The 15,851-nt window shown below is 38.1% G+C and overlaps 1 protein-coding gene across 1 annotated transcript in view; it reads left to right on the forward strand.

Moving 5' to 3' along the window:
- Window positions 1–8,746: 8,746 nt before the first annotated feature.
- LEO1 (LEO1 homolog, Paf1/RNA polymerase II complex component) overlaps window positions 8,747–15,851 on the forward strand; it is a 74,718-nt gene continuing 67,613 nt past the window's right edge. Inside the window, exons 1-2 of the mRNA XM_053717478.1 lie at window positions 8,747–8,858; window positions 13,255–14,106. Coding sequence (XP_053573453.1) covers window positions 8,801–8,858; window positions 13,255–14,106 — 910 coding nt within the window. The 5' untranslated portion in view covers window positions 8,747–8,800. The remainder of the gene's footprint in view (window positions 8,859–13,254; window positions 14,107–15,851) is intronic.

Below are 15,851 nucleotides of genomic sequence, written 5' to 3' on the forward strand. Positions count from 1 at the left end.
CCTTGACATGTGCAATTTTGACCTAGTGACTAAAACGTATATGCACTTTATTCTTAAGTGTCTATTTAAACTTGGAAGTTGTAAAGGTAGTAACATACAAACACACAGACACACTCATACACTAAAACACAAACTCACACATAAGGATTCACATATAGATACTCTAGCAGACACACAAAGAAACACACAAACACACTCAGACACAGACACCCACACAGACACTCAGCACTTGATTACATTGACCTGACAAGTAATGAGGTAGACTAAAGTTTTGTAAACAAAAGGAGATTTAGAAAACAAAATATGGAGTTCTGATTATCTTTTTGTAAAGGAAGATGCCAACTAAATGATGACAACAGCATGCAGTGGTTGAAAGGAAGGGCCCTGAACTGCCTAAACAATAATTTAAAGGTTAAATGGTGGATTGGTGACTTCCGTAAAGGTCTTATTAGTCTCAAAACAAAAATGTGATGGGTTAAAGACCCATCCTAGAATACACTGTTAGCACTCATGGTAGGCATATGTGACATGAAATAACTAAATACAGCATAGACACCAAATGGTTAGAGAGATCTCATAGGATTTAATAAAATATAACTTTTATTCTTTACACATAAAAACAGAGTTAAAATACAGGGATGTGCAAATTAAAAATCGAAAAACTCTTAGTAAGGTATTATAATACACAAATTATTACCTAAATGTGAAAATAACAAAAATATGAAGATAAGCTTCTTGTGGCGATACCTGAGTATTAAATACTCCACGTTCAGAATGGATGTAAACACTCTGTCAGTGGAGTCCTATCCAATTGCACCACTGCTAGAGATCAATTATAATCCTCTAGTGGACACTATAACATAATGTCTCTGTAGAGTTATGTTATGTTGTCTAGTATCATGTGGATTTAGATCTATAAAAAATCAGCATAATGAGTTCCACTAGTGGCGTGCTGACTGGTATTGATATTTGTTGGCCCAGTATCAGTCTTAGCGATCTTTAATTCTTGTATATTCCAGAAGTGCTCAGATATGTGATCAGAGCCCCTTCTGAGTTGTAGATAAAGTTATATGATAATATACCATTATACAGTCAGTGTGTTTGGTGCATACTTGGGTATCTCTTCACCTGCTTAACATATATTGAGTAGAATCACATAAGGTTAATAATAATTATTTAGAGTTGGTATCTAATTCATCAATTGAATTGATTTATAATCTCCAAATATTATTAGAAGCGTAATGGTTAGAACCACTTTATTGACCACCTTTAATACAATGTTGTGGCTAGTTATTATTAGTTCTTTACTTGAAAAACCACTTCCACTAATGACAGGGGATTGGTCACCGAATGGGGGTAAAAGTTAGTAGCTATTGGCTAGAATACTAGGTAAGGAATTGAATTAGATAGTTAGATAACGTAAGTTATAATATGGCACCCTATGTGGTGTGTCTGTAGTGCTGCTGCCTCTGTGTTTGAGATTAATGCACATTAGTTGCTGGCAGCTGCAACAAGGTTAATTTCCCACACCAGTGAGAGACTCTGATAGTATTTAGTATATTCAGAGTAATCACATCTAGGATGACACTTGAATCATTTATGTCATATAATCCAGCTTAAGTTAAATAGGTACAATAATAGGCGTTAGTATCTATGTAGTGATAGGTACAAACAGAAAAGGAGTTGTGAATTAAATAGCCAAGGTTAGCGCGACGCGCGCACACACCCCCCTTTGAGAAAGCCGTGAGAACGGCGAAACATGTTAGGGAACTGGTGAGGAGTCAGGGAGCTCCTGTGTTTGTTAGGGCAAATTCTTAGTAGGGGTATCGGTTTGGTATCTCCTTTTGAATACTCCTTGCGGTTCAGAACCGTTTAATTTAAGCTAGCTGTGAATGATCAATTCAACCTAGACTTTATATAGAGCGATATGGTGCTTGATAACCACAGGGATTAGATTGGTCGCCTTAACCTCGAACAGCCTTTGAGCTACATTTAGTAATGAAGGTATATTTATGTTGGTAACTATTTAGTGGTGAATAAATATATTTGCCGGTATCGGTTGATAGTTGATGTAACACTGGACATATGCAGACACTGCACGGAGTGAATTGAATTTAGATATTGGTGCATGGAGGCGCTGATACTTTGCGCTACAGTAATTCACAACTCCTTTTCTGTTTGTACCTATCACTACATAGATACTAACGCCTATTATTGTACCTATTTAACTTAAGCTGGATTATATGACATAAATGATTCAAGTGTCATCCTAGATGTGATTACTCTGAATATACTAAATACTATCAGAATCTCTAACTGGTGTGGGAAATTAACCTTGTTGCAGCTGCCAGCAACTAATGTGCATTAATCTCAAACACAGAGGCAGCAGCACTACAGACACACCACATAGGGTGCCACATTATAACTTACGTTATCTAACTATCTAATTCAATTCCTTACCTAGTATTCTAGCTAATAGCTACTAACTTTTACCCCCATTCGGTGACCAATCCCCTGTCATTAGTGGAAGTGGTTTTTCAAGTAAAGAACTAATAATAACTAGCCACAACATTGTATTAAAGGTGGTCAATAAAGTGGTTCTAACCATTACGCTTCTAATAATATTTGGAGATTATAAATCAATTCAATTGATGAATTAGATACCAACTCTAAATAATTATTATTAACCTTATGTGATTCTACTCAATATATGTTAAGCAGGTGAAGAGATACCCAAGTATGCACCAAACACACTGACTGTATAATGGTATATTATCATATAACTTTATCTACAACTCAGAAGGGGCTCTGATCACATATCTGAGCACTTCTGGAATATACAAGAATTAAAGATCGCTAAGACTGATACTGGGCCAACAAATATCAATACCAGTCAGCACGCCACTAGTGGAACTCATTATGCTGATTTTTTATAGATCTAAATCCACATGATACTAGACAACATAACATAACTCTACAGAGACATTATGTTATAGTGTCCACTAGAGGATTATAATTGATCTCTAGCAGTGGTGCAATTGGATAGGACTCCACTGACAGAGTGTTTACATCCATTCTGAACGTGGAGTATTTAATACTCAGGTATCGCCACAAGAAGCTTATCTTCATATTTTTGTTATTTTCACATTTAGGTAATAATTTGTGTATTATAATACCTTACTAAGAGTTTTTCGATTTTTAATTTGCACATCCCTGTATTTTAACTCTGTTTTTATGTGTAAAGAATAAAAGTTATATTTTATTAAATCCTATGAGATCTCTCTAAACCATTTGGTGTCTATGCTGTATTTAGTTATTTCATGTCACATATGCCTACCATGAGTGCTAACAGTGTATTCTAGGATGGGTCTTTAACCCATCACATTTTTGTTCTGATGAATTAATACACAGCACCACCCACCCCGATTAATAGCCAAGGAGCTAATGAATATAATGAGGGTGTAGGCAGTTTAACTCAATAGGTAGTGCCACTGAACTTCTTTTCTCTTATTAGTCTCAAAGTCTGTAGAAAGATGTGAATAATCAGTAGTACGGTAAAAATGTCCTAAAAAGGAACAGACAATGGAAACACACACACACAAACTCAAACTTGCACATACACCCAAGGAAACACTGACAGAGACGGCCTCAGAAAACACACAAAGACATACAAACACACACACAGAGACAACCACATAAAACACAGAAAGACATGCATACACACACCCTCACTGAGACATTCACAGAAAACACACACACAGACATACACACACCCTCACAGAGAAACCCACAGAAAACACACACCCTCACTGAGACATCAAAAGAAAACACACAAAGACATACACACACCCTCACAGAGACACTCACAGAAAACACACACCCTCACAGAGACATCCACAGAAAACACAGACATACATACATATACACACACACACCCTCACAGAGACATCCACAGAAAACACAGACATACACACCCACCCTCACAGAGGCATCCAGAGAAAATACACAAACATACACACACCCTTGCAGAGACACCCATAGAAAAAGCTCAAAGACATACACACCCACCCTCACAGAGAGACACACAGAAAAAAATACATACACACTCATAGAGACACAAACCAAAGCACAAAGACATAAACACAGACACCCACAGAAACACTCACAGGAGGAAACATTTATGCACCTTGCATCCCCTAAATAAACAGTGTGTGACATGCATGATAAAAAAATTGCAGAAATTAAGAGATCACTTTTTAAAGAATCATATTTGTAAATGTGTAAACAAAAATAATTCTGTGAATTCAAAATTGTACATTAATGATCTGGGTAGATGGCTAGATGAAGAAAAGTACTTTTAAAAGGTTGAGATATGTTTGTTTGTTTTTCCCCAACCAAGAGCACCACTTCAAATATAGTGTACAAATGTTCCCATCTGTCAGCTGTACTTATGGATTTTGAAAATGCTGTACTCTATATGGTCTTGGTGGAACCATAAGCTGTGGTACTCATACCATTAGATCTGGTTAAATGCATAATTTAGGCTTGTTGGTATGTATTTCAAAATAAAGTCAGCTGTAGTGTAAACTGAACAGTTTTAAGTTAACCTGACTCATTTCAAACACTGAGCAATCTAAGTCTGAGAGTATAACATTTTATGCAGATGTAAAAATCATAGATGAAATGCCTCCTTGCACCTGGAAAGTCCTTGCATAAAGGGGCAGTAAAGTGTAATGTTTTATATATATATATATACATATATATATATATATATATATATATATATATATATATATATAAATGCATATCTGCCAAAAGGGCACCTAACATTTGTGTATTGAGGAGGAAACATTTCTGCATGGTTTTAAATATAGAATTTCTACAGCATTGTGAAATAATCATAAATACACTGCTGCTAAAAAAAAAATGTTTTTATGGACCCCTGGCCCCACCATACAGCTACTACCACACTGAAGTTACAATCCGAAATTGCACAAAGAAATAAAAAACATTTGCTAAGTAAGTCATACCTCCTCTGCAAATGAAAGTTATCTGCAGTCTGACTCAGGCACACACTGAACAAACTTAAGTGCCAAGTCTGTCTCACACTGTGCATAGTGGTTTAGTACACATTCAGAAATCCTCTCAAATGCTAATACTTTACTCCTTGTAATAACATTTCCCATGCTCAATTAGCACTCTGCTGTAGTACCCACTGGTGGCTGCCAAAATTAAAAAAAAAAAAAAAAATTTTTTTTTTTTTTTAGTTCTTGCCTCATGGGGCCCCCCTGGCCCATTGGGCCCCCCTGGCCCATTGGGCCCCTGACAGGAGTCACCCCTGTCACCCCCTGATGGCGGCCCTGCCCGTAAGGGTCTCAAGGCATTGGGTCTTTGAGTCTTAACAGGTATAATGTTGGTTTTGAGTAGAAGGTCTCTCAAGTTTTTACCTCTTTTGTAGGCCACTCGAGGAGCATCCCACTGTGTAAATGGTAAAGTGTCATCACTCTGTACCAGTTTCCATTCATCCCGTAGTGTTTTGATGATACAGTGTTTGTCAGGTGAATAGGTAGTTACAAATGTGAGACGTTTCGGTTGGTTTGTATTCATCAAGATCAGATGCTGATAGAGCCTTAATTTGACTCTCCATAAGGCTCTTCTTCTTGTAACCACGTTGCTCAAATCTTTGTGTCATCTCCTCTAGCTGGTATATATATATATATATATATATATATATATATATATATAGGGGTTGTGCGAATTGTATTGCCCCGATACCTGGGACATTAAGTTCTGGGTGCTGGACAGGAAGTATTTTTTTAACCCCTTCACCCAAATAGACATATATATATATGTTGAGCGGTACTTTGCCTATTGTACCGCACAACATATACATATATATATATATACACATCTAAGCTTCAGGAAGCTCCAGCAGTCTTGGCTGTTAAGTTATAGCCGAGAGCTGGAGTTCCTGAGCTCCAGGCATCTGCCCGCATATGGAACCAGAGCGCTATCTGTGCTCCAGATCTGGCTCTAGCAGATGCCAGATCGTTACACACAGTGACACTGTCTGTGTCACTGTGTGTAACGATCGTCTGCTGATGCTGGCGGGAGGTGCAGGAGGGAATCCAGGAGTAGGGTGGACGGCCCAGCAGTGCAGAGGGGAGGGAGTGGGAGGGCCCTACTCTACAGAAAATAAAAATAAAGGGACAAGGAGGGAGGGGGCAGCTACAATTCAGAAAAAGGGGGGTGGAGGATCCCTAACTGAGGATCGTGGAAGTTTGGGGGCCACTACACTACAGAAAATTATAAAAAAAACAATGATATAAAACAAATAATTTGATAGGTACTGGCAGACAGCTGTCAGTACCTAAGATTGCAGGCACTAGTTAGAGGGGGGAGGGTTAGAGAGCTGTTTTTTTTGGGGGGGGGGGAATCAGGGAGGTTGGAGAGTAAGGGGGGGATCTACACTGCAGAAAATATAAAAATAAAATAAAAAATATTTAAGAAAAAAAAAGCCTTAAATTGTCATACTGGCAGACTGTCTGCCAGTACCTACGATGGGGGTTGCATGGGGAACGGGTTAGGTTTAGGGTAGTCACAACACTTGGTATCTATTACCGACCATTGTTTCCCCTTTACATTTTGTTCTGAGTTGCCCTGGTGTGTGCCCCCAGTGCCCATGTGCTGGTGTTATGGTCATGTATGGAAGTGTTACCCTAGCAAATCTGAAACTAAATGTACCAATAGGGTCCAAATACAGGTCAGGCAGAGTGTGGGTGTGTTCTGAGCAGGCACTTCGCTACAAACACTGGTGATTTATACGAGGGGCTGCTGTATAGTATGTGTATAGTATTTATGCTTGCAGGGGTCACTCTCAGAAATTCTGTTTCTACCAACATTATAATTGTATGTTAACATCCCACTTACACATATTGTTTGCATAGAGTGATGCTGGTAATAATGAGATATGCAGAAAGAAAGGTGAAGGTCAAATAAAAAGCACAATGATGTAGGAGTACTTTGTGGTCTCAGGATTTAGTCTGGACACCCTGATAGATTTGTATGGTTTAAACAATCCTTTATTGGAAAATGACAGCGTACTTTGTGTTTGGTTTATCTAAAAGAGGTTTTCTCAAAATCTACTCCAATACTTTTTTATGTCCTTATATTACAAATTTATGAATATGCATGCTCCTTTGTGGAATAAACAGTTAGGCTTGTGGAGGCTTGTCCAACTCCACCAGTAAGTGCAATACTCACGTTAGCTGCAGCAGCACATGATGTCCTCATGACAAGGTGACAATGTCCCAAGATTAATCCTCTGGCTGCCAGAGAGGGCTGCATGGAATTGCCAGGGGCAGATAAAATACTTGCAATGCCGCATTTTGGGGGCAGTGTATGGGGAGGACAGGGCTTTTTACACCCCAGATATTGCCCCATTATTTCCATAGGGACACAAATACTGCAGTATTGTAAACAGCACTGAAGAAAACATAAGACCAATATTTGTAGTAATCTTGTTTGCAACAGAAAATACACAAGCACTCACTGATACACATCCAGACACACTCACTGACACACGCACAGACAGAAAGTTTCCCAAATGGACGCCCCCCTATAAAGTGCCGCCTGGGACCCATGGTCTTACCCAGACCCCTTATTGGCTGGCTTGGCTCTGGGCGGACTGAGCAGAGCTATGGTGAGGGAGAAAGATCTACCCAACAGCCAAATGCAGATAAATGACACTCTGGGAGCCTTTGGTCTTCCCCATCTTCTGATTGCAGACATCTACAATGCTCCTACGAGTTCCAGCCAATCTGAACATTGTTGCAGGTTACCATGGCAATGTTCTGATGCTGGAGCTCTCAGAAACAAAATGGATGGTCTGCATCTGGAGGAGGTCTAGACCACAGGCACTTGCAACCCACTGCAACAGGATCTGCAACAGGGAGGGGACTTTTGTTCATTAATAATTAAAAAATAAATAAATGAAATCCCTCCTTAATTTTTACAGCAGCCCCTTTTCAAACCCCTAAACCACACACACAACAGTCACTATACAAATACACATTACACACAAGCTACAGCTCATACAGAAGAAGGGAAGGGTTAATAACAGCAAAGGACACAGTTATCGGAGGTAATTTTGAATTTCTGTGTAATGGATAAAAACAACAACTGAATGTTCTCTTGGTATCTTTTATTGAAGAGTAAAACTAGGTAGGCTTTCATAAGAGCCTAGGAGTGTGCATGTGTCTCTAGTATTCTATGGCAGCAGTGTTTTGCAACATTATTTGTAGCTTTGTTATACAATGTTGCAAAACACTGCTGCCATAGAGTACTAGAGACATGTGCACACGCCTCACTTCTTATGAGCCTACCTAGTTTTGCTCTTCAATAAAAGATACCAAGAGAACAAAGCAAATGTTATAACAGAAGTCATTTGGAAAGTTGTTTAAAATTGCATGCTCTATCTGAATAGTTAAAGTTTAATTTTGACTTTACTGTCCCTTTAGATACAATTCGATAAAATAGTAAATAGGGCAGACGCTCCTAATAAAATACGCTAATATAAGAAATTAGCAAAAGCAGCTACACTGAATCTCTACCGCTTCTATTAAACATTTCGCCCAAACTAACCTCACCAGTAAAAGCAAAGTTTAACCACGGTCACTTCCCAGCAGTTACGTCCTGTAATATTATTATTCACTAATTTGGCCCTTCCTCCCTCTTGGCCCCGCCCAGTGTTTCCATTCGCTGCTGGTTTCACACAGTTTACAGGCAGCGAGGCCTAGCTATGGCGGACATGGAAGACCTTTTTGGTAGTGAACCGGATTCTGACAACGAGCAGAAAGGTAATGGGATGACTACAAGAGACCAATAGTTAACGGCCACCAGATTTTGTTATTATGGGTAATGGTGTCTTTCCCGGGGCGAACGTTCAGCTAAGCTCGGTCTTAATTTTGTTCTTACTGACCACGCAGGAGGCTGTGTGACCCTTTTAAGTACATCTGTCCGCACCGCGGCTTCTTTAACTCCTTTTTTTACCAGAGGTCTTCTTCCTCTATGGCAGCGAAGGGGTTAGTTATCCCTGCATCTTCTCTGATTGTATGATTCATAATTACGTGCAGGTGTGCTATCAATATAAGTATAATGTAGGAAGTTCCCATCACCCTCTATTTTCATGACATTCAGTTTAATATAACTTTTAAAGTGCTGTAACAAAATTAATTCCTGTAATGCTTTTCAACTATGCAAGTACAGTGGGTTGCTACCTTGTAAATAGCTGGACATAGTACTTAACGTAATGATACACACAATAATATAACATCATTCAGAAATCAGAACTCTTAAATGATCAATTGGATAGTAAAACATGTTATGCCCACATTGTATAAGAATATTTTATATACATTACAGCCTAGTTTAAAAAAATAAAATGTGTGTACCTGCCTTTAATAAAAACTGATTTTTAATGTTGTTGAAAATGTGACTCTTCCCTGTAGGTCCAGGCACTTCAGTGTAGTGGTTGCTAATGAACAGGATACAGCTGGCAAACCAACCAGGAGAAGCATACATGGTTTTTGCCCTGGTAGCTTCTGCAATGTGAATGGTTTGATATATTACCTGACTAAAAGATTTGTAGTAGCTATAATAAAGTCATACATACGTGTGTGTATGTATATATGTATGTGTGTGTGTATATGTGTATATATATATATATATATATATATATATATATATATATATATATATAATTACAAGTGAAGTCAGTAATCCTAGGATTACCCAGGTAAACTTGACATTACCCAAGTGGCTGTTGGTAAAGCCTGATTTAATGTTATTTCCCCATCTACACTATTTTTTTTTGCCTCTGCCTGGGGGGGGGGGTTCAAGGAAGACACCCTGCCGATCCTCTGGCATCCACCCCATATGAACCTTGAACCCCCCAGGCAGAGTCAACAAAGATAGTAAAGATTTGTGAATTACAGTGCATCGTATATGTTTTATGCAGTGACTCAATGCACTCTGAGAAGATTATTTATTTATTTACATATTTATATATATATATATATATATATATATATATATATATATACGTTGATTGGAGTAGCCGTGTTAGTCCAGAGATTTAGATATCAAAATAACAAGAGTATTGCATTGAGCAATGATACTTTATTATTGGACTAACTATACATTTATAAGTTGACAAGCTTTCGGAAGAGTTCCTTCCTTTATCAAGTCTAAAGCAATACTGACCAATTCAATGGAATTTACAGATTGTATCTTAAAACACAGAATAGCTAAGAAGACAGTGCAGGGAGAGGAGGAGGTGTCGTAAAAATCATGAGGGGGGCTTAGGTAACAGGCAGACAGTGTCCAGTGTAGGAGAACAGACAGGGAACATAAAGTTATATATCAACATTGAATCAATATCTATAAAGATGTGAAATTGTATATACAGGGGGAATACAAAAGGGTGGACATAGACTTACCTGTGTACCTATGTATAAAGAATGTGGAATATACAATGTAATTGACGATGAAAGTACATTACAAAATTTTTTGATAGTGTGTTAAGAATCCAGAGTCCACATTTAGTCCAGAATTAAACAGGTTGAAGTGCATTATCATTTTCATTTCAAAGGTTTTTCTTTCCATGGTGTTTTTGAAGTTGCCTCTAAGAATTTTGATTTTGAGGTTTTGGATGGAGTGGTCAGGTTGGGTGAAATGGTGACCAACAGGGGTGCAGTATTTTGTTTCACAGTGGTTTTTGATTGAGTGTCTGTGCAAGTTCATTTGAAGGTGCAGTTTCTGGCTTGTTTCTCCAATATAGCATCCCATTTCACATGCAGTGCAATGTATCATGTATACCACATTTGCAGATATACATGAATATGCCCCTTTAATGTTATAAGATTTATTATTGTGATTTGCTGTGCTGCTTTCACAAACGTGTTGACACAGTTTGCAGAGTGCTTTATAGCAGCACTTGGTTCCATTCTGAGTGTTCTTTTTCTCAAGGGGTAGCTTCTTATGTACCAGTTTCTGCTTCAGGTTAGGTGGTTGTCTGTATGCCAGGATTGGGGGTTTTGGAAATATTTTTTTGAGTGTGGGATCCTCTAAGAGTAGTGGCTGTAAGTCTTTTATGATTTTTCGTATCCCTTCCACAGCAGGGTTGTATTTGACTACTAGTGGGATACGTGATATGTTTTTCTTCTCCCTGTATTGTAGTAAGTGTTCACGTGGAGTATTGAGGGCAGAGTTAATTTTTTTATTTATAATCCTTGTTTTGTAACCTTTTTCTTTGAATGATTGGGACAGTGTAATGAGGTGTTTGTCACGGTCCTTGGTATCTGAGCAAATTCTGTGGTATCTTGTAGCCTGACTGTAGATTATGGATTTTTTAATGTGATTGGGGTGGGAGCTGGAGCTGTGGAGGTAGCTGCATCTATCTGTTGGTTTCCTGTATACAGATGAGTGCAGTTTTCCATTTGTGATGGATATTGTTGTATCCAGGAAGCTGACACAGTCTCTTGAAAAGTTCATTTTAAGCTTGATTGATGCATGAAATAGATTAAATAATTTATGAAAATGTTCAAGGTTTTTTTTCTCCTTCTGTCCATATGATGAAAATATCATCGCTGTAGCGAAAGTATTTGAAGGGTTTGTGAGGGTGAGTGGCTAGGAATCTCTGCTCTAAGTCAGCCATGAAGAGGTTTGCGTACTGTGGTGCCATTTTGGTGCCCATGGCTGTTCCCATGGTTTGTAAGTAGACATATCACGTATCCCACTAGTAGTCAAATACAACCCTGCTGTGGAAGGTATACGAAAAATCATAAAAGACTTACAGCCACTACTCTTAGAGGATCCCACACTCAAAAAAATATTTCCAAAACCCCCAATCCTGGCATACAGACAACCACCTAACCTGAAGCAGAAACTGGTACATAGGAAGCTACCCCTTGAGAAAAAGAACACTCAGAATGGAACCAAGTGCTGCTATAAAGCACTCTGCAAACTGTGTCAACACGTTTGTGAAAGCAGCACAGCAAATCACAATAATAAATCTTATAACATTAAAGGGGCATATTCATGTATATCTGCAAATGTGGTATACATGATACATTGCACTGCATGTGAAATGGGATGCTATATTGGAGAAACAAGCCAGAAACTGCACCTTCAAATGAACTTACACAGACACTCAATCAAAAACCACTGTGAAACAAAATACTGCACCCCTGTTGGTCACCATTTCACCCAACCTGACCACTCCATCCAAAACCTCAAAATCAAAATTCTTAGAGGCAACTTCAAAAACACCATGGAAAGAAAAACCTTTGAAATGAAAATGATAATGCACTTCAACCTGTTTAATTCTGGACTAAATGTGGACTCTGGATTCTTAACACATTATCAAAAAATTTTGTAATGTACTTTCATTTAGTCAATTACATTGTATATTCCACATTCTTTATACATAGGTACACAGGTAAGTCTATGTCCACACTTTTGTCTTTTTTTAACTTTTGTATTCCCCCTGTATATACAATTTCACATCTTTATAGATATTGATTCAATGTTGATATATAACTTTATGTCCCCTGTCTGTTCTCCTACACTGGACACTGTCTGCCTGTTACCTAAGCCCACCTCATGATTTTTACGACACCTCCTCCTCTCCCTGCACTGTCTTCTTAGCTATTCTGTGTTTTAAGATACAATCTGTAAATTCCATTGAATTGGTCAGTATTACTTTAGACTTGATAAAGGAAGGAACTCTTCCGAAAGCTTGTCAACTTATAAATGTATAGTTAGTCCAATAATAAAAAAAAGTATCATTGCTCAATGCAATACTCTTGTTATTTATCCTGGAATCAACCACCTGGTAGGTCAGTGAGAAATAGCACTATCAAAACAGCAACACACCAGGATTTTCATCAAACAAAAAAGGTCAAGTTTATTGACATTTCGGGGATATATCTCCCCTCCTTCAGAATAAACTTGACCTTTTTTGTTTGATGAAAATCCTAATGTGTTGCTGTTTTGATATATATATATATATATATATATATATATATATATATATATATATATATATATATCCCATACATTATATGTCAAACAGTCTAAAACAGTTGCTGGTTGTTTCACTGGTGGACTGCTGTCTTGAAAAAATGTCCCCTGCATGTATATCTAAGCACTCATACCAAATATTTAACATTTTTCTTACTTAACATTTTTCAGGTTCTTACTCTGGTTCAGGATCTGATTCAGAACCAGAGAATGCTGGATCGGCGAGTAACCGCTCTGGAAGTGACAGTGAGCAAGATGATGAACATGATGGTCATACAGCAGTAAAGCCAAGCAACAAAGAGCTATTTGGTGATGACAGTGAGGATGAAGGTGGCTCACAACATAGTGGTAGTGACCATCGTTCTGAAAGGTCAGACAATGGGTCTGATAGGGTAGTTCATTCTGATCAAGAAGAAAATGATCAGTCAGATGTAGAGCAGCACAGTGGCTCAGAAGCTCATCATGATGACGACAATGATGATGAAGCAGGACATAGATCGGATCACAGTAGCCATCATTCTGAAGCAGAAGGCTCAGAAAAAGATGCACATTCAGAAGATGAGAAATGGGATAGGGAGGATAAAAGTGATCGTTCTGATGATGAAGAGGAAAAAGTTCAACACTCTGAGGAGGAGCCTCAACATTCAGATGATGAAGATGGTCATCAGCTATCAGATGTTGAGGAGCATGAAAACCATCATTCAGATGAGGAGGAGCAAATGCAACATTCAGATGATGAGGAGAATGAGCATCAGCGGCGTTCTGATGACGAGGAACAGACTCAACAACACTCTGATGATGAGGAACAAGAGCCTCCACATTCAGACGATGAACAAGATCACCGTCGACATTCAGATGATGACAGACCGCTTTCAGATGATGACCGTCAACATTCAGATGAAGAAAATGAGCACAGGCAGTCGGAGGATGAAATTAGGCAAAATTCAGATGAAGAAGAGCATAAACGTCAACATTCTGAAGATGAACAGCATTCAGATGTAGAAGAACATGAGCGCAAATCAGGTAAGTGTTTAAGATTGTATTTCCTTGAGTGACAGCTTGTCTTAAAGCAAACTTGATTTTATCTTCATATTTTGTGTTTCTCCTTTTTGGTTTTAGAATTTAGTTTAGGGGTTTACAGTGTTTTTTAAAACTTATATCTCACCTTTGATGAAAGCATTTACACACGTCTGTGTTGGCATGAGGGTGGTGCACACAATGCTGTAGTCTTGTTGGCTCATGTAGCCAACACTAAGTGCTCTCCCTTCGAGAATAAAGGCTTGGATGTTATTGCATATGCTTTAATCATTGTGAAACACTTTGTGTTACAATTATTATATATAGATATATAGATAGATAGATATATAGATAGATAGATAGAAAATAACTCATTGTGTAAACCATTTACAAAAACAAGTCAGAAGACTTCTGACTTGTTTAGATTTGTAAATGGTTTACACAATGAGTTATTTTCTCTATATTTTGTATTTAGTGGAGGATTTTAAACTCACTTTTCGCCTCCCCATAATTTTAATTGTTGAGATATATATATATATATATATATATATATATATATATATATATATATATATATATATATATATATATATATATATATATATATATATATATATATATATATATATATATATAAGCAAAAAGAGTCAGTTGCACTCTCACAAACAGTTCTCCAAGGGCCAGGGTGCTAGAGTAGTTGAAATGTAGCAAAACAGGAAACAGCACTCTCTGGACTTAAGTAAAAAACAAGTAGTTTATTCAGTAACGTTTCGGGGAATGCTCCCCTTCATCAGACCAACAACATACAAGTGAGACAAACATTTAAGCATACACAAACCCCTCCCCCTAGTGCAAAAAAAACGCCAAAAATGGTTGCCATAGCAACCAAGCAACCAGTTCAAAGTAAATACATTTACCAATGCAACAATGACATCAAAGAAACCAGATCATTATGGTTAATTAGCATCAGGTCAATTTTGCAAACTTATTCATGGAACATATGGAGGAAAAGGTGTTCAAGGTATATGACAATCAACAAGTAAGCTTTTACAAGCGCTACATTGATGATATCGTTGTGGTCTGGAGAGGCACGATTGAGTCCTTTGGCGAGTGGGTCAAATCCCTGAACACAATAGGGGGACAGGTTCAATTGAAGGAAGTGTCCAGCTACAATGAAGTGGATTTCCTGGATCTAAGAATTTATAAGATAAACAACAGATTGGGTACCACCTTATTTAAAAAGTCTACCGACAGAAACACACTGCTACATGCTTCTAGTTACCATCCAAGATCACTCATAAAAGCCATCCCTAAGGCACAGCTGCTGAGAGTCATCCGCAATAACACATCAGAGGAAAACCGTGAGGTACAACTGAAAGAAATGGAATCACGGTTTTACAGCAGAGGATACAATGGTAACACTATAAAGGAAGCAAGGGCCCAGTTGAGCATGAAAATGCCAAAAAGAGACCAACAGAAGAGGATGAATTTTGTCACTGCATACACCCCTAGCACGAGAACACTAGGAGTTACTTTAAAAGAGAAATGGGATATTGTCCAGACTGATCCATCATTACCATACCACGACTATGGACCACCCAGAATTGGATATAAGAGGGGAAGAAACCTAAAAGACATCTTAATGAACACTGATCCAACTGATAGCTACAGCAAGGTCAAGACAAACACCAAAAGGGGCTCCTACAAGTGCCCGAGTTGTGTAACGTGTAACGCCATGCTGCAATGCAAGC

This window comes from Bombina bombina, chromosome 6, assembly GCF_027579735.1.
Source record: "Bombina bombina isolate aBomBom1 chromosome 6, aBomBom1.pri, whole genome shotgun sequence".
NCBI lineage: Eukaryota > Metazoa > Chordata > Amphibia > Anura > Bombinatoridae > Bombina > Bombina bombina.